This window comes from Trachypithecus francoisi, unplaced genomic scaffold (assembly GCF_009764315.1).
Source record: "Trachypithecus francoisi isolate TF-2019V2 unplaced genomic scaffold, Tfra_2.0 Lachesis_group14, whole genome shotgun sequence".
Lineage (NCBI taxonomy): Eukaryota > Metazoa > Chordata > Mammalia > Primates > Cercopithecidae > Trachypithecus > Trachypithecus francoisi.
Window position 1 is genome coordinate 46576958 of NW_022681459.1, and position 19099 is coordinate 46596056.

At 51.8% G+C, this 19099-nt stretch overlaps 1 protein-coding gene and 1 long non-coding RNA gene across 2 annotated transcripts in view; one reads left to right on the forward strand and one right to left on the reverse strand.

Annotated features, from left to right (window-relative positions):
* The first annotated feature begins 791 nt into the window (after window positions 1-791).
* LOC117096124 lies at window positions 792-4471 on the forward strand. The gene is made up of 2 exons (XR_004442356.1): window positions 792-1133; window positions 3689-4471. It is a non-coding gene; the product is annotated as an uncharacterized LOC117096124 (long non-coding RNA).
* MN1 (MN1 proto-oncogene, transcriptional regulator) overlaps window positions 2243-19099 on the reverse strand; it is a 54104-nt gene continuing 37247 nt past the window's right edge. The window contains exon 2 of the mRNA XM_033233087.1: window positions 2243-5090. Coding sequence (XP_033088978.1) covers window positions 4909-5090 — 182 coding nt within the window. The 3' untranslated portion in view covers window positions 2243-4908. The remainder of the gene's footprint in view (window positions 5091-19099) is intronic.

The window sequence follows — 19099 nt, forward strand, 5'->3', positions numbered from 1 at the left end:
GGTTCATGAATCTCTGAGTGGCATCCATACCTTGTACCACCATGGGTTCCTGGGCATATTCCCTTCACTTTTAACTGTCAATGTACTTGTCCATCCACTCCTATTCCCTCTTTCTAGACTGTATTTTAAGAGCAGGATGATTCATGATCTCCATGACAACTGGAGTCAGAGACACTTTTTGACAGCACATCCTTGTACACTTCATCTCCCCGAGCCTATTGCCTCGTCTGGGACATGGGATGAATCTGCCCTGGCATGAGGTTGCCATGAGAATTAAATGAGAAAATATTAGTCTGTAAAGTGCCTAGTACTGAGTGTGGCTCTCGATTCATGGCAGTTTTATTACCTAGATCCTCCGCTTCTGCCACATAATAGGAGCTGAATACATCTGTTGAGTTGGAATGAAACAGTTTGAATTGCCTGCACCTATAGGGTGTCCTTTCGTTACCAGTGAGGGGTGAACCCAGGTCTCTGAGTCAGTCCCAGGGAAGCAAATTTCCTCCACGGTCATTCTATCCTGTAGACGGGTCACAGGAAGCGGAAGCGCCATGTCTAACTCTGAAGGGTCTGGAAGATGTGTCCTACCAAATGCCAATGGAAAGGTGTCACCAGGTGTCCGCAGGGGGCTGGCACTGCCTGTTCCCGCTCTGTGCCTAGCACTCTGCTCAGGAGTCTTCTCATAAATAGCTCTGTGGGGTCATAATACTCTTTCTGTCCACTCTACAGCCAAGAAAACTGAGGCTCAGAGAGAGTACACTGCCTACCGCCTGGAGACCCAGTGCCTGCAGAGGTTTTTCCACTCAAGATTCCAGCCCCAGTGACAAAGCAACTAACTATGGCGGGTAATCTTCCTAAATGTGTTCTTTGCTCCTGAGAGAGGGAATTTCCTGGATGTAATTATACATTTTACCAGCTTAATGCCAGTCTGGGAGCTTCTGTTAACACGCTGCGTTAGTGTGATGTTTTCTGGGGTAGAGTCATTGGAGACATGTGTAAGCTATTTGCCTCCACACTGAATGGCTGCACTGCAGCTCTCAATCTGCCGCCATCATTTCTGACTCATCTTCCCGCTCCAACCTGGCATCGGGCTCACCTACATTAGCCCTCTGATCTGCTGCGGGCTGTGAAAGAAGGTAACTGCACCTGTTATAATTAGGTGTAAAATAAGAGTTCAGACGTTCTGATTCAGTAGTCTAGCACAAGGCCAGAAATCTGGAGTTAACAAGAGCGCTTAAGTGTTTCTGCGGCCAGGGTTCTGTGGACCATGCTTTGAGAAACACTGAGAGGTAAAGGTGCAAAAGGGAAGAACAGGGAGGGTCTGTAGTGGCCTCAGGTCTGAGGCTGCAGATGCTGGAGTGAAGCCACTGCCCAAAGCGTGGCCCATAGGCAAACCAATCCTTTTACAGGGCTGGTGCTCACAGTGAGCTTCCAGCTAGATGTTACTTGCTCCACTCTAGAAGCAAAAAACTGGGGGCTGTAGTTAAGCTGCTTGTCCAAGGTTCGTGGCTGTAAGCGGAGGAAGCAGCATGCCCCAGGACGGCGCGACTCCAGACCGCCATCAGCTGCCCTGTGGTCAGATCATGGTGCTGATGCTGATACTTTATGCTTATGAAGCACTTGCTACGTGTTGTGTCCAATACATTGTCTCCAATAACAACCCCACGAGCTAGACCCCTTTCAAAGATGAGGAAAAGGTGGAGCTGAGAAGCTGCATGACTTGCAGGAGGTTTCCAGGCTTACTAGGATCTGAAACTCAACACTAGAACTCAGAAGCGTAAGCATCACCCTACACAGCCACTTGGGGGGCACTTCCCTTGCCCCCTCCCTCCTACATGAGTCAGATACAGGGTTCTTGGCCCCCAAAGAATCTTTCCCCAAGGAGATGCTGGACAATGTTTAGAGAGTTTTGTTTTTTTTTTTTTTTTGGTTGCCACAAGGGTAGGAGGTGCTACTGGCATGTAGTGGGTGGAGGTCAGGAATGCCGTTCAACCTCCTAAAATGCCTAGTTGCCCCCTTTACACTCCAGCAAAGAATTAACAGGCCCAAAATGTCAATAGTGCCAAGGCTGAGAAATACTGAAATGACCCAACTTAGAACAACATCAGTACACACACACACACACACACTACAGCATCCAAACCTACACCCCTACATCCTATAGAATCTGAAGAGATTGATGTAAAAAGGGGATAGAGTTGGGGGAAAACAAAGCAAGCAAGCCCCACCCACAAATATACCACAGTCACCATTAACGTCATATTTATTGTTATTTAACTGCTCAGGAAAACATATACAGGTATATACAATATGCAGGAATACAGAAGACTGCACTTTACATATTTTTTTAAAAAAGAAAGAAAAAAATAACACTCAATTTCATGAGCTATTGTCACAGTCTTCCAACCAAGCATTTCAGAAATGAATTTCTTTTAAGAGTCAAAAAAGATTACAGGATTGCCTAACACACAGCAGAGTTAAGTTTTCATATTTTACATGTGCAATAACATTTTCGTTTTCTTTTCTAAAGAGTTTGCTATGCAGTACTGATTACCAGTGTTCGGAGTCTAGTGTGTTGGGTGTGTTTTTCATTTACTTTTATTCTTTCCATTAAACCAAATTTAATGAAATAACATCCTTTTGCTTAAGGCTATTTTTAAAGCTGTTTCATTCTGGGGGTCGTGGGGAGCGAGAAAGTTTGTAAAACTTCAGGGGTTTCCGAGGTTGCCAGGACCATGAGCTAATTGGCAAAGTGTTGATGACTCAACGCTGGGAAAGTCAAAGACAGAAGTTAAGACACTTTGCTCCCCGGCCTTAAGCAATTAAGGAGAAATCATTCCTGTTTCAAAAGTAAAATGATGAAGCTCTCAAACAGCTGTACACTGCAGAATCAGAGGTATCATGGAGTTTTGCCCAGAATACGGTCAACTCTCCCACAGCCCACGGTGGGGGAAAATTCTCTTCCCTTTCCATTCCTTTTGTAGCAGAACGCAGGAACTGCCTCGGCTCATACCTTTCTCGCTGATCAATTCATGCCACCTGCTTTGTCTGCCCTCTGAAGCCGGGGTTTGCCCCAGGTCAACACTGCCCAGGCGAGAACCGCAGACTCAGACCCCAGCCAAAAGGGCCGGCAGAAGGAAAGAGGGGAGAAGGGAGGGGAAGGAGTGAGGTTTTTCTGAAAGCTCCTCTCCCTTTGCTGAAAAGTTCTTTGAAATAAACAATGTGGGTGTTGTATGGTGAGCCCAGAGCCTTCAGGTCACTTGCTAAAAAAAGCCTGGATCTACAAACTCTGAGGACCTGGAGGGGGTGGAGGAGCTCAAAGTGGAGGGTTTTAGTAAGACAAGCTCGATAACAATAACTGAAATTAAATATAACCATCACCGATTTGGGTGAAGTGGTATCAGTCACTTCTTGTCTAACCCACCCGGGAATCTATGTGCCCCCCACCACAAGCCATAAACGGCTTTTGCAGGCATCAACAGCACCCAAAGGTGCCTGTCCATGCCAACCACCACTCATCTCTGCTCAAAGCAGTTATTCCTTTGTGAGATGCTTGGGACATGGCTCTAGTTTTGCAACAGGGTGAGATTCCATCAAAAGTTGGGGAGGGGGCAGAGGAATTCCAGGGTTCAAAACTAAAAGGCGTAGGAATCAAAGTCATTTTGTTATATTCTCTTTCTTTGTCCTCTAGCCCTCGGGTGTCTGCAGATCCCTGCAAAGAAAGACACCCAGGCTCAGAGAAGGCTGAGCAGGCTGAGCAAGAGGGTGCCTCATCCCTCCCGGGGCTGGGGTTGCCCAGGTTGGACTGGGGATGGAATGGGAGAGATGAAGGAGATACACACAGTCCCCTCCTTCTTCCCTGGGATGCCCGGCCAGGAACAGCTTTCAGAAAAGTGAAAGGGCTGAGAACTCAGCCTCCTCCAACTCCAGCGCCCGAGGCACAGCTGGCCTGACTGCAGCAAGGGCAGCAGCCTGGCTCCAAAGACTGCAGGCTGGGAGCACACCATCCCCCATGCAGACCAAAGGCTGCTTAGCACAGCGTGAAAATGCAGGGCCTGGGCATTTGCGAGGAGGCCCAGAAAAGGAGAGAAAACACTACTGTCGAACATTCCAACTCCTTCCCACAGAGCAAAGCTGGACACGTCCTCACGTCCATCGCAGAGAGGGGCGGCTTCCAGCAGGAGAAGAGAGAACCCAAGTGGAAAGGAACTGAAGGCTGAGCACTGTGTTTGCAGGAACGAAAATATATTTTCTTAGGGAATAGACAAAACAAAATCCCAGGCAGAATACCTAAGGGGGGCATTCATTGTTTGGCTCCTGCCTAACTGATGACACTTGGGTGTCAATATATAATATTGTGAAGACAATTTGACTTTCACCCGGCAATATTCCAGAACTACTATTCTCCAGGATTTCCATTTTAATAAGCAGTGAACAAAGCAAAAAGAAAATAAAAGGGGAGGGGGTAAGAAAAGGAAAAAGAATAAAAAAGAAAGCAACTCTTGTCTTATTATGAAATAACGATACTTGGACATACAGCAGCATGAAAATAAAACAAAGAAAGAGGTCATCTAAAAAATGTATGCCAAGATTACCGAAACATGGGGAGTATCTAGAGGAAAAAGGCTTAAGCAAAAGTTTGCTAACTGCAGAAGGGTTAACACTGGTAACATACTGTGGCAGACAAGTTTCTTTTTTAAAAAAAACTTTTGAGGTTCCCCCCCGATTTTAAATTAACCCTTTCCGGTCCATATGCCACTAAGCAGGTACCAACCTAGAGAGAAAAAAAAGTCATACACTCAGCAATAGTGGCCCTTTCAAATTAACAGAGGGGTGGGGTCAGGTTGAGAGGGAAGGAGACAGAGAAGGGGAGGGAAAGGGCCTGGTAGAGGAGGGGCTCTTTCTTGTCATTCAAGTTAGGGCGGCCACAAATGTCCCGAATCTGTTGGAGATGTCAGAATGCAGGGACCGCCAGGTGGGCACGGAGGCCCGAGCCTTGGCGTCACCCACGTCGTCTGTGCAGTGGACAGACAGGCACTGCAAGTGGCTGCCAGGCTGGGTTGCTGAGGCCTTGTTTGCCGGGAGGTCGTGGGCTGTGGAGAGAGAAGGAAGAGAGGACATTAGTGGCACGCTCATCTCTGAGGGACACCATAATGGAGGCCAAAGTGGCAGAGGCATACAAGAGAGGCACCGTCCACGCCCTCTTTCCATGGCTAACGCTGGTCCCGGAGGATCTAGAGGTGTTGTTTCGAATCCTCTTGCTGTTACCCCTGATTCATCTGTGAGCTCTCAGCCAAGGGAAGACCCACCCTGTTGGGCCTCAGTTTCCCCACTGGGAAATAGAAAAGTGAGTCAGGATAAACTCAAGAGTTTGCCCATCTCTGATGCACCAGAGTTCCCAAAAGATTAACTGGACATGATCTAAGTCAGGAATGCTTCCTGGAGGAGGGGCATCTAAACTGGGCATCAAAGGATGTGTAGGAGTTCGCCACATGCCATGAAAGGGTGGAGGGGAGGATTGTCTGGGTCCAGAACACAGCCTGTTTGTGTGTCATCCTCTGGAGAGACATTTGCTCAGGGTCTACCATGAGCTGGAAACTTTCTTAAAATGTGCCAGACTGCATACCAACTCCAAGAGTAAGGATGATCACCTCTACTTTATAGCTAAGAAAACTGAGACTCAGAGGGAAAATGACTTGCCCCAAGTCACACAGGAGAAAGTGTGGAGTCACAGCACCCTTCCCAGAGGAGCACGAAGGATGGAGAAGGTGCCTGTGGACACCCAGCTTGGCACAGCTGAGTCACAAAGACTAGAAGCCCACAGCTCCCCAAGCCCCAAGTGCTCCCCTATCCTCAAGCACTCCCCAAGCCCCAAGCACTCCCCAGGACTTTCCAATTGCTCCCTTTTCAGCCCCTTCCCACCTCTGAAGGTTCTGCCCCTCACTGGTGTGCAGGGGCTGAGGCTCCATGGAAGTGACTTTGAGAGTGGGGACATGGGAGAGGAGGAGCCCTTCAGGACACCTGCCTATGTCTTTCATTCCCTCCTATGCTCTGGCCAGAGCTTTCTCATACTCCATTTTACAGATGAGAAGTCTGAGCCCCAGAAAGGCACAGAAACTTTCCTGGGGTCACACAGCTCCAACCTAACAGCTGAGAGAATGCAGTTCTAGCTCCACAAAGGGACCCGAGGCCAGTCCCCTCCTCTGAAAATGGGGGTGTCTGCCCGGCTCATGCACCTCCTTATGATGGCTAGTCAACTAGGCTGTTGATATGTACAAGGTGTTTGTATAAACTGTAAAGTGCTGTCTTCACAAGGACAGAGGGTGAAGTGTTCAGAGCAGGAAAGACAGAGAATCTGAGCTCCCCAGTCAGACCAGCACAAAAACACTATTCTCAGCTGCTACATGAAAGGACTCTGGGTGCCTGGGGTGGGGGAGTCTATTCCTCTCCCATATCCTTAATGAAAATCCCCCAATCCCCCTTCTCATTGAGTCACACAATGCCAGAAAGCACCACAGATCACAGGGATGTCTGTGTTAGACGTGCTTGAGGAGAAAGTAGTCTGACAACCATTCACATCTTAGTATAAATTAGACCAGAGCAGGCAATTTGCAGGACTTCTCATTTACGGCTACCATGTGACCACTGGCTCTGTCCTGAGACCTGCCATATGTCAATGAAGAGTCTCATTATTCTCATTTCCTAGAGTCTGACTTTAGAGTATGCCCACGGTCACGCAGCCTGGAAGGGACAGAAAGCTGGTTTTGAATATGGGCTGATGTTGAATTTCTGCCTCAGTAGAAGTGAAAAAAAGTTGAGATTGGGGGTGGGGGGCTCTGCTCCAGCTGCGGGAGCACACCCAGATACTGAACTCCATGACCGGCCTGCCCTCAATCCTCTGTGCAAGCCCAGCCAAGGGCCCTGTGCCAGGCAGGAGTCACCCGCCCGCCCTGCCCTCTGGGATTAAGCAGGAGGCCTCCCCCAGGAGCTGAGCCACTGCGTGCAGAGAAAATCCTCCCAGAGGGATGGGCCCAGGCAGTTGAGGACAGGCCATGACTAACTGGACTTGGGGCCCCCACCCTGGAGCCCCAGAGACACCCTGCTTTGGGATCTGCATGCTGGGAGGAGCCGGAGCTGGGGAGGAAGGCGCCTTCCTTGGCCACTTCCTTCATTCATGCAATTAACATGCCTTTACTGAGGACCTTCTATATGCCAGGCACGGTACAAGCCCTGCGGATCTAGCATGGAACAGGACAGACACTGTCCCCACCCTCCTCCTGGAGCTGAGAGTGAGGCCAGGAAACAGTATCTCTTTGTGACCAAAGCACAGTCACTTTGGAGTCACAGCCCCACTACTATGTGGCCAAGGCTCTACCATGTTCCCTCTCTGGACCTCAGTTTCCCCATTGGTAAAATGGGGATGACGTCATCTCCCCTGGGGCCTTGTAATGGCCTGACACACAGAGAGACCCCCAAACAGTGCTGCTGGGACTGTCTTTCATATCTGGGAGGGTCACGGGGTGAGGGGGGCTTTGCAGCCACTTAGAAGCCCCTAAAGCCCCATTACTTCCTGGGGCCCAGCCAGGTGGGCATGTTCCTGGCCATGAAACAGGAGTCTTTGCCCCATTTCACAGAAGGAGAAACTGAGGTTCTGAATCCAAGGTTTCAAAGCTAGTTCGTAGTGGTGAAATCTGGATGCTATTAATACCCCACCCAGGGCTTCCTGGGGAGAAGGTACCCCAGGAAGCTTAAGGCATCAGATGCAGGGTTTCCAGGAACACGGCAGGCCCTGGATTCTGGCAATACTGAGGCACAGTGCCCCAACCTTTGCTCTTGAACCCATGCTTGCCTTGTTCCCAGTGACCCCTCCACCCTACCCTGCCTAATGTCTCCAAAGGAATTTTACTCCAGCACTGCAAGATCTGGATTGGTGGGAGTGGGGTGAGGGAAGTAGTATCTGCCACAGAGAGAGAGAAAGAAAGAAAATCTGAAAGGGGTTTATTTCCCGAACTTTGCACACATTATCTCAAGGAATGAACATAGCAATGCTTGTGCCCACTTTACAGATGAGGAAACAGACTCCGAGGGATAAAGCTCCTTGCCAAAGGAGAGAGAAACTCTTTGCTCTGGCGCTGCAAGCACCCAGAAGGTGAAAGAAAATTCGTGAGCAACACACCGGGCAGAGGAAGCTGCATCTGCCAAGCGATGGGTAAGACAGACCCAAATGGCCAGATTTTCTAAAGATGCTTTCACCCCCAGGTTACAGACATCAGCGTGCGGTGCACTAATGCCAGAAACCATTGCTGTTCTTATTAGGGGTGGACTTAATGAGGGTGTCCCAGGCACACAACTGAACACTTCCGTGTATTATCTAACTCCATCCCCCAGCAAGCCCATTAGTGGGGGTGCCCCTTCTCCCCACCCTGGCAGGGCCATCCTGGGCTCAGAGAAGGTGAGAGGCTTGCCAGATGTCACAAAGCATGGGTGCAGGATTCCCCAGCCTCCGCCTAGAATGAGCAAGAGAGCCTACCAGTCTGGTATCCACAGGGAATATTTTTAAGAGAGAATATTATTCTTCAGTTCTTGACAACCCAAGCATGACCAAACTCATCCTCCCGCCGGATTCATTCCAGCTAGGGGGACCTAACACGCCCTCAGACCGCGGCTCCCCAGGGCTGCCGAGTCGCTGCCGATAAATCAGTCTCACGGAAGCCGCCTCAAGTCATGGCCTGCCCCAGCTCCAGAGAGGCCCTCAGTCTCTACTCCTCCAGGCAGCCAGCATGCCAGCCCCACACCAGGACCCAGAGACAAAACCACCCCCTACCAGAGGCCCTCAGTCTCCACTCCTCGAGGCAGCAAGCATGCCAGCCCCACACCAGGACCCAGCTCCAGAGAGGCCCTCAGTCTCCACTCCTCGAGGCAGCAAGCATGCCAGCCCCACACCAGGACCCAGAGACAAAACCACCCCCTACCACACTCCCAGGGTTGAGGGAGACCCTGGAGTCACTCAGCGCCCGGCACTGGCAGACACCACAGAACCCAGTGGGTGCTGTTCTGTTTTCCACTTGATTATCAGCCTCGCCATCAGACTGTGGCCATGTGGAGAGGGGCAGGTTTGGCCTGTTCACCTCTGGATCCTGCACACGCTGGGCCCTCAGTGGGGTCCAGTGCACTGACTGTGAAGCGCCCTTCATCCCCATTTGACAGATGAGAAGACTGAGGCTCTAAGGGGCAGGAGCTACTCAGGGGTCACCCAGGGTCAGGTCACCAGCTCTAGGGGTGTGGATCTCTCCTCTCAGCCCAGGATTCCCAGCTGGTCAGGCCAGGGTGGAATCCCAAATGCCCTGTACCTGGGCAGCTCCTGTCTGCAGAGCCACAGTTTCCTCATCTGCAACTTGGGGATAGTGATTCCTGCTGAGTCTGGCTAACAGCAGCGTGGGACGACCTCACAAGAGACTGGCAATACCACGTACATGTTGGGGGGGCAGTCCCAGAGGCTGGGGCAACGTTGTCTCAAAACAGATAACTCTTTGTGTGCCTCACCTGAATCAGGCAGCACGGGGTGGGGTGGTGGGGGGGGCCAGGGGAGGGGCCTCTGGTTCTTGGGGACTGATGGGCACGCCTGCCCAGCAAGGAAAGACTGAAGGACAGTTTTTAAGGACAGCTATGGTCAGAAAGAACCACCTCACGCCCCATGCCCAGGGTCAAGGCCCAGAGCTGAGACAGACACCCCTGCTGTTTCTCCTCCCAAAAGCACTTCTCAGCTTTTCTTCATGGCACAAATCCTCGCTGATCTTCCAGCCTCTTCCTACTACCCCATCACCCCTGCCCTGAACACCACAGCATTTCATTTGGTCATCATGCTGCAGAGGTTCAGGCTGCCCCCTGCTCACCCCACTGCAATCACAAGACCTACGTCGGATTCCGTCTTCCAAACTTCTCCGTCCACAATGGAGACAGTAAGTTCCATTAAGGGAAGGAGAGAACCAGGAGCAGGTGCCAAAAAAAGCAATTGCGTGAATAACTCAAGTCACTCCGTTTCTCTTATAAGGTTCAACAATGATAGCGGCCACCATTCGTGGAGCAAGAAACTTTTGGGCACATCACTTCAGCTCTCAGAACCTTGGTTCTACGAAACGGGGAAAATAATAGGACCGGCCGTCATGGAGGCAGTTAGGAGAATTTAGTGAAATGATCCATGCAAAATGCTTAGCACATGGGGCGCTCCTGCCAACACTGGCTCTGAGTACAGCCTGTTGATGCCGTTGGCCAGCCTGCAGGTGACCACGGGGACCTGCAGGGCTGGGTCCAGGGAGGGCTGAGTGACCCTTCTGCAGGCTGTGCCTGGGGTGAAGGGAGAATAGAAAAGAGGGGACATTTACCTGGGGATGTTGCATTTTAAATTTTGCTTCTAGAGATGCCACCCACCCATAGAGGGGGCCGAGTTTTCTTTTTTTCTTTAAAGTCAGCAAAACAGGCCTCATCATCACCCTGCTCTGCACTAAAATCCCCGGACCAGGTTCCAATGTGGGTGAGCCACGTGCTCAGGCGTCGTGAGCCAGGCGGAGGTGGCTGCCACCTCCCACACCAGGCAAAGGGCTGCCTCGGTGGTTCTCCCAGCCACAGTTCCACCACTGAGCCCCAAGGAAGGAGACTCCTGACCCAGCCACCTCCTGCCCCGCTGCCTACCTGAGGGAAAGCCAGGTGTATTTGGGGGGAAGGACAGAGCCCAACAACTGCCCATATCAAGGGCTCCCTGGGTACTCCCCCAGAGCATGGCCCGGGCCAGGTGCCAACCTCTTCTGTCATATGGGAAGAACAAGAGAACCTACCTCACGGGCTGCTAGGAGGATTAAGTGAGATGATAGCTGGAAAGCCTTCAACATATGGTGAGCCCTTTGTCAAAAAAGGGTAGCTGCTCTGACACTTACCATTCTTTTGTTGTTGCTGTTGCTGTTTTTCTTTTAGAGACAGAGTCTCGCTCTGTCACCCAGGCTGGAGGGCAGTGGCACACAAAAAAAGAGCTCACTGCAACCTCAACCTCCTGATGTCAAGCAATCTTCCCACTTCATCCTCCCAAGTAGCTGGGACTATAGGTGCGCACTACCACACCTGGCTAATTTTTTAAATTTTATTTTGTAGAGATGAGGATCTCACTATGTTGCCAAGTCTAGTCTTGTATTCCTGGGTTCAAGCAATCCTCCCATCTCAGCCTCCCGAAGCGCTGGGATTACAGGGGTGAGCCACCATGCCTGGCCACATTTTTCCTTCTAATCCCCTAACCTGGTACTACTGTTGCTCTTTACAGATGAACTGAAAGACGGTCCAGAGAGTCAGAGCCTGATCAGGGTCACACGGAGTCAGAGGCAGAGCCAGGCCTGCGATCCAGCCTCTGGTTTTCGTTTTGTTTTTTGTAGAGATGGGGTCTTGCTATGTTGCCCAGGCTGGTCTCAAACTCCTGGGCTCAAGTGATCTGCCCACCTCGGCCTCCCAAAGGGCTGGATGACAGGCGTGAGCCACCACGCCCAGCCCACTCTTACTGTTCTTGGCACTGGAGGCAGCCAGAGCTAGAAGTGCCATGTGCTAGCTTCGTGCCATGGGGCAGTTTCTTCGTCCCTGTGGGTGCTGGAAGCTGCCGAGACTGGGGTCAGGGTGCAATCCCAGGCCGAGCCAGAGAATGAGAATTCCAGGCGTATTTTTAACTCGGAGCTTATGTAAGAAGCAGTGTGGGCCCCAGCACACAATAGCGGATGACTCTCGCCCAACTCACCCTCGCTGGATTCCGACAAAGGGAAATGTATTTTGGTTTTTCCTTTATTTGGACCTGGTGCGGGGAGACACTGGGTTCTGTGACAGCTGCCACTCAACTGGGGGGCTGGGCGATGGGCCTGGGAGCTGAGGCAGGTCTGGTGGCCACAGGGCTGAGCCACCACCACTTGGAGCCTTCGTGCTACAGCCTGGGAGTCCCTTAGCCCCCCACACACACTTATCTGTGACCCCCAGACCTTGGTAGCTTTTGTGTTCCTCACCTCCTTAGAAGGGCAGGGCCACTGCATCTAAGCCAGCCCCAGGCATTCCAGGTCACTCTTCACTCTTCCCCATCCCCCACAGTCAGCCCAGGAATCAAGGAGGGAAGAGGTTGCCTCCAAAGTCTGCTCACCTTTCTCCTGCCCCACTGCCCTACCCTGGCCCACACACCCACCATCTCCTGCCTGCAGCTGCCACTTTGCCCCACTCTCTGCTTGCACACTGCCCTCCAAACCTGTGAGCTGGGGGAGTTTCCTGAAGCAACCACAGCAGGCCTCTCTCCTGCTTGAAACTTCCATGGCTCCCCAGTACCTCCTAGCTCTGCATGCCCCAGCCCAACTCCCTCTCGGACCTCCAACCTCATCTCTCAGCGCTTTCTCCCGCACTGCAAGCCCCAGCTATACATTCCCTCAACAGAGTCCTGATCCTTCCACCTCCACACCTTTGCTGCTGCGGATTTTTCTGCCTAGAGCACCTGCCCCTCCTCACCCCAGGTGACTCCTGCCATCCTACCTGACTGTTCAGCCCCATGGCGATGTTTCTCCAATGCCCCTACTCTGAGATACGTACACTTCTCTCCCTGCTGGCAGATGGCACCCTGGCCCCGGCTACCATGACGGTAATGATACTGTTGCTGCAGCCTGGCTGGCTTCAGGGTCATGCTCACACATCTCGCTCTGGCAGGGGGGTGTTCTGAGGTCAGGGCCCCTCACCAACAGGCCACGAAACACAGAAAACATCATGGGGGACTTTGGAGTCAGATGGCCAAGGTCTGTATCCTGGTCCCTGGCATTTTTCCCAGCAGCTCAAGCTTGGGCAAGTCACTTTCCCTCTCTGAGCCTCACCTTCCTTCTCTGCGAAATGGGAAGGGGATAAGATTCTATTGTGCCTGGCATAAGGCAGGTGCCCAAGAAAATGCTACCAGCTATCAGGGCAGACAGAAGTCACAGGAGTAGACAGTCTTGCCCAGTAGAAAGTACAGTTGCAGGCTTTTTTTATTTTTTTTCTTTTTTCGGACAAGGTCTAGCTCCATTACCCAGGTTGGAGTGCAGTGGTGTGATCACAGCTCACTACAACCTCTGCCTCCCAGGCTCAAGCAATACTCCCACCTCAGCCTTCCAAGTAGCTGGGACTACGGGCGTGCGCCACCACGCCCGGCTAATTCTTGTATTTTTTTATAGAGATAGGATTTTACCATGTTGCCCAAGCTGGTCTCGAACTCATAAGCTCAAGCAATCCACCTGCCTCGGCCTCCCGAAGCATTGGGATTATAGGCGTGAGCCACCGTGCTTGGTGGTCAAAGGCTTTTGACGGCAGCGCTAAGACCTGTCTCCAAGAACCCACCACTGAGAAATGTGGAGGACTTGACCCCTGTGGAGTTGGCCCCCACGACCCAACTAGAACCCATCTGCGGGGCCCCACAACCCCAAGAACGACCCTGCCTTGGCTGCCTGTGCACACTTGATCCCTGGGCCATGTCCCCTTCCATAGAAAGATAGATGGGGCCTGGGAAACTCAAAGACTCTGGGCTCAGGGGCAGAAACAGTAAATCTCAGCCAGAAGTCAGAGATCAGAAAGAGGGTCTACACGGCCACCAACCAAGCGGGAAAACAGCAAACCTTAAACTTCACGGTTGGTCCCCACCCCAACCCTCCCAGACACGCATCAGCTTAGAGGTTGTCTCAGCTCTGAGCTTGGAGGTCTGAGTTCAAAGCCCATCACAGTCTGAATCTCAACGCTGGCCCTCACTAGCTCTGTGATCTTGGGCGGGTCTACTTGCTGAGCCTCAGTTTCCCTATCTGTAGAAGGGGATAACAATCCCTCTAGTGGCAATGGCCTGGAAACCCTGAGGGCAAACATGCCCATGTGGCTCCCACCTACTTCCTGGCACACGGTAGGCACCTGGTAAGTATTTATTAAATGTTTTAATGAATGGCTCACATTTTCATCTTAGCTCTGTCCCCTTGCTTGCTGTGTGATCCCCCTCTCTGAGCCTATGTGGCAAGTCACTAAAATGACTAGTGGTTTGGGTAAATGTACAACCCTCCCCACAAATCCCTTCTGTCCCTCTGGGGCAATCAGATTTCACATTTCAGCTGGGTGAAGTGGCTTACATATGTAATCCCAGCAGTTTGGGAGGTACAGGTGGGAGGACTGCTTAAGGCCAGGAGTTCGAGACCAGCCTGACCCTGTCTCTATAAAAAGCTTTTTTAAATTAACCAGACATTGGCTGGGTGTGGTGGCTCACTCCTGCAATCCCAGCACTTTGTGAGACCGAGGTGGGCGGATCACTTGAGGTCAGGAGTTCGTTACCAGCCTGGCCAACATGGTCCCATCTCTACTAAAAATACAAAAATTAGCCCGGAGTGGTGGCGCATTCCTGTATTCTCAACTACTTGGGAGGCTGAGGCAAGAGAATCGCTTGAACCTGGAAGGCAGAGCTTGCAGTGAGCCAAGGTAATGCCACTGCACTCCAGCCTGGGCCACAGAGTGAGACTCCATCTCAAAGAAAAAAAAAAAATTAACCAGACATGGTGGTGCATGCTGGTAGTCCCAGCTGCTTGGGAGGCTGGGGCAGGAGGATCTATTGAGCCCAGGAGATTGAGGCTGCAGTGAGTTGGGATCATGCCACTGCACTCCAGTCTGAGTAACAGAGCAAGACCCTGTCTCTAAAAAAAATAAAGAAATATTTTACATTTGATATAGGCAAGAGGCTGGTCCAGGAGTTCTCCCTAAGCAAAGACCACTGAGACACCTTGACCTGAGCTAAAGGAACCACCACCCACAACCCCAAGGATGGGGACTGAGGGACAGTGGCCAACAGCCTGAGTGACACTTCAAGCACCCCACCAGGGCCACGCAGAGCCCGAAGCAGGCCCAAGGGACTAGCCACTCCTTGGCCCAGCCCTGTGCCTGTGTCTCCTGCCCTTTCTCTCCACCCCCATCAATGACAACTTCCAGCAATAATGTCACCGTGCAATCAAGAAAAGGGAAAAGGAAAGCAGACCACGTCTCTCTGCCAGTCAGTTCCAGGGTGTGACCGTGAACATGCCCTGCAGGCTCAGTCAGTCTCAGTGAATGACTCCAACACCCAGCGGGAGAGAGGGCCCGACACACTAGCCCATTTTACAGCAGAGGAAACTGAGCCTCAAGGAGGTGATGCCACAGGCCCAGGGTCACACAGCCAGCCAGCCGCAGAGCCAAGGTCACACCCAGAGATGTCTGATGTCACAGTGTGTGGTTTTTATCAAAGTTGCATGAAAAAGGGAAACATCATTGGCCAAAGTGACTGGCACAACCTCTCCCACCCCACCACCACTCCCAATTTCTCTCTTGTAAGCGTTCTCCTCTCAATCTGTCTTGTTCTTGCTCTCTCTCCCTCATGTCTTGCTCTTATTCACCCTCCTTCTGTCCATCATCCATCCTCTCTTTCTCCCTCTCTCTTATTCTTCTTCTTTCTACCCCTCCATCCATATCTCTCTCCCTCCCTCTCTCCTTCTCCCCCTCCCTCTTACTTTCTAATTCTTCTTCTCTCTCTCTCTCTCTCTCTCTCACTTTTTGGGGAAAAAGAAAACAAACCCGAGGCTCACAGATGGGATGAGAACTTCCCAGGGTGACACAGAAGCTGAGGACAAAACCCGACAGCCCCCCGCCCCTTCAACGCTTCTTCCCTCACCACTGATGTCACTGAAGTTTCAGCTGCAACCTTCCCCCATCTGACAGGAGACAGCACACGGCAGGGACAGGGGCTCCTGGGGGCAGGGAGGGCCTGCATTCCCCTTCTGCCCTGGGCACAGAGCCAGGTGCAAAGACAGCCTCCCAACTCATGATGGGCGGGAGGGCCCTACAAGGCCCCCCCTTTCCAGGCCCCACGAGGGTGAAGCAGAGGCCTGGCGCTGGCCGCTGCAGCAGTGCAGTCTGGTGAGAGACTGGGCCAGGCCCCTGGAAACCTTCGGAAATTAATTTGAGTTGACTTGGCTGAGGGCAGCTGTCATTTAGATTGAGAACTGGCCGAGGGCTCCATGGAGGAGAGGCTGCAAGGACATCATTGGAACTAGGCTGCCAGGAGCTGGGGGCAGGACCGGGAAATGCGGGAGGAAGCTGGGTCCTGGGGACTGTCCCTGGCCCTGAAGGAGGGGATGAGGTGGTGCGCAACAGCCCCGGACGGCAGGATGGACAGAGCAGGCTCCTCGCACCAGGCCTGGGCGTCTCTGATTAGGCTCCTTGTCCTGGCACCTCTGGCCATGCAGCCAGTGACCTGTGACAGATGCAGCCCTGCACACCCCCGGGCCACTCCTGACCTGTATGCTGCTAAGATGTGACAGGCCCCGGGGGGCTGAGGGCCAGTCGCTCAGCCTGCACCTTCCTCTTGATGGCGGCGTTGCCAGGGTGCTTATGTAACAGCACAGCCCGTCAGTTCGGGGGAAATTCACTCCTCTGAGCCTCAATTTCCTCATCTACGAAATGGGGATGGAGACAGTATCGTTCTCATAGGAGGGAGGGCCTGGGGGCAATGCAAGCACAGTGCTTAGCACAGTGCCAGGGACTGGCCTCACCCCATAAATATTAGCTGCCACTCTGGAGAGTCTCTCAAATATAATAATAGTATTTGCTGGTAATACCGGTAGTGCTGGTAATAGTATTACCAGTAAGTACTATTATTATATTTGAGAGTCCCTCAGCCCTGTCTCCAGCACAGTCCTCCCGCTCTCTGTTTTCTTGCCTTCTTGCCCAAGATTCACCCACATAGTGTTAGACCCCATACTGAGTGGCCCTGGGCAGGATGCTGTACCTCTCTGAGCCCCAGCATGCTCACATAGAAACTGGAGCAACTAAGCACCAGTGCTGACACCTCACTGAGCTCCTAGCATTCTGCCTGGCAAGTGGTAAGTCATTCAACAAATAATGATTTCTATTTATTTTAAACAAAACAAAACAGACAAACCAAAAAAAACAAGCAAACAAATAGAGGCCGAGTGCGGTGGCTCACCACTGTAATCCCACCACTTTGGGAAGCCGAGGCAGAAGGATTGCTTGAGCCCAGGAGTTCAAGACCATCCTAGGCAACATAGCACGACCCTGTCTCAAAATAAAAATGAAAAATAAAACATTAGCCAAGTGTGGTGGTGTGTGCCTATGGTCTTAGCTACTTGGGAGGCTAAGGTGAGAGGATCACTTGAACCTAGGAGTTCGAGGCTGCAGTGAGCTGTGATGGTGCTGTTGCACTCCAGCCTGGATGACAGAGCAAGAGCTTATCTCGAAAGAAAGAAAGAAGATGAAAGAAGGAAGGAAGGAAGGAGGGAGGGAGGGAGGGAGGGAGGGAGGGAGGGGGGGAGAGAGAGAGAGAGAAAGGAAGGAAGGAAGGAAGAGAAAGAAAGAAAGAAAAAACAACATTCACATTTATTTGGAATTAGAGCCTCGTTGCTTCCAGCCCATTGGAGGAAAAATGAGGTTCAGTGCAAGTCTGGATTTTTAGAAAACACATTTTCAAAGTGCTGATACTTTGGGTGCAGGTCCTGTGGAGCACCTGCCTCATCCCCCCATCCATGGGTCTGCCAGGAGTTCTGGGGTGTTTTCCTGTGTCGGGTCAGCACAGCTGGCAAGGGGCCGGCTTACCCGCATAAGTTCCCACGCACTGCTTCATCCCCGGAGAAGGGCTTTGCACAGGGGTCAGCTGTGCACAGTCACACACTTTGGAGACAGAGGCCTGGCTTTGAAATCCATCCCTGCCACTGTGGGGTTGTGGGATCCTGGATCAACCACTTTGACGCCTCCATTGCCTCCTCTGAAAAATGGGTTTGGTCATTCCTTCCTTGCAAAGAGGGGGATGAACTGGTACCCAACCGACACTCAAAGTCCTGCTACCACTGTCAATTCCTCAAGCCTGGGCCTAGGGCAGCCTGGAGGAAGGGAGTCCTCATGAGGCCACTAACAACGTGGCAATGAGCCGATCACAGCTACACGTGTGCCTCCAGCCATGTGCTGGGCACTGAGCTCAGAGAGGGGAACCCAACACAGCTCCCACCCCCAAGAGCTCCCAGCCTATGGGAGAGGTATTCCGGTAAACATGAACCTGCAAAACAGAGCAGGAACTCCACCAGAGCAAAAGGCAGGCCCGTGTTGTGAGATCTGAGTGGAGAACTGGGGATCCTGGAAGACTTCACAGAGGAGGGGGTGTGCAAGTTGGGGGTTAAGAATGAGTAGCAAGCTCTGCAGGAAGAGAAGACAAGAGGAGCACTCCAAATCCAGGCGTGACTCCTTCCAAAGCAAGAGACTGGCCCAGGGACCCTGATTTACGGATGGGTGTGAAACGAGGGAAGAGGAGGCTGCAAAATTCAAATGAGGTCAGTCACAGAGACCACTGCAAGAAGTTAGACCGTGTTCCTGCCAACAATGGGGAGCCAAGGAAGGCTTCTGAGCAGAGAAGGAGCATCGAGAATCCATCAAAATTAATAAAGAGGCTTGCACCTCATGCATCTAGCCTTGCCACAGAACACCTACTTAGAAACATACTCCCATATTGAGAACCAAGTCCCTTGTATTCTCCAACTCTGAGCAAGGTGGGGGAAAAGAGTCCCACTTCCATGGGAACAGTACCTTGCGAGAGCTTGGGTCTCACAGGACTGGCCCGGTGCCCAAGGCAGCTTCTGAGTCGGATGCCTCTAACTTGGGGCCCTAAGAAATTCAGCTTAGTTCCTCATTCCAGCCCTGCCACATCTCAGGCGGTGACCTCTACAAAGGACTCCACCTCCCTGTGCCTCCGCTTCCCCTCTGCACAATGGATGTGATCATCATGCTCTGTGCATTACATCACCAAGTCCTCTCTGAGGCTACAGATAGGGAATCGGAAGCCTGAGAGGAATGGGGACCTGTGCCAGGTCATCCAACAGTGAGCAGAAGGGTTGAGGGCAAGTCACTTTATCTGTCTGTGTCTTGGTTTTCCCATCTGTGAAATGAGATCTTAGACCTACCGGGCAGGGCTGCCAGGAGAATGACATATGATAATATTAACAATAACATAATTACAGCTAGTACCTATCACATGTTCATTCTTTCAAATTCAATAATTCTTCAC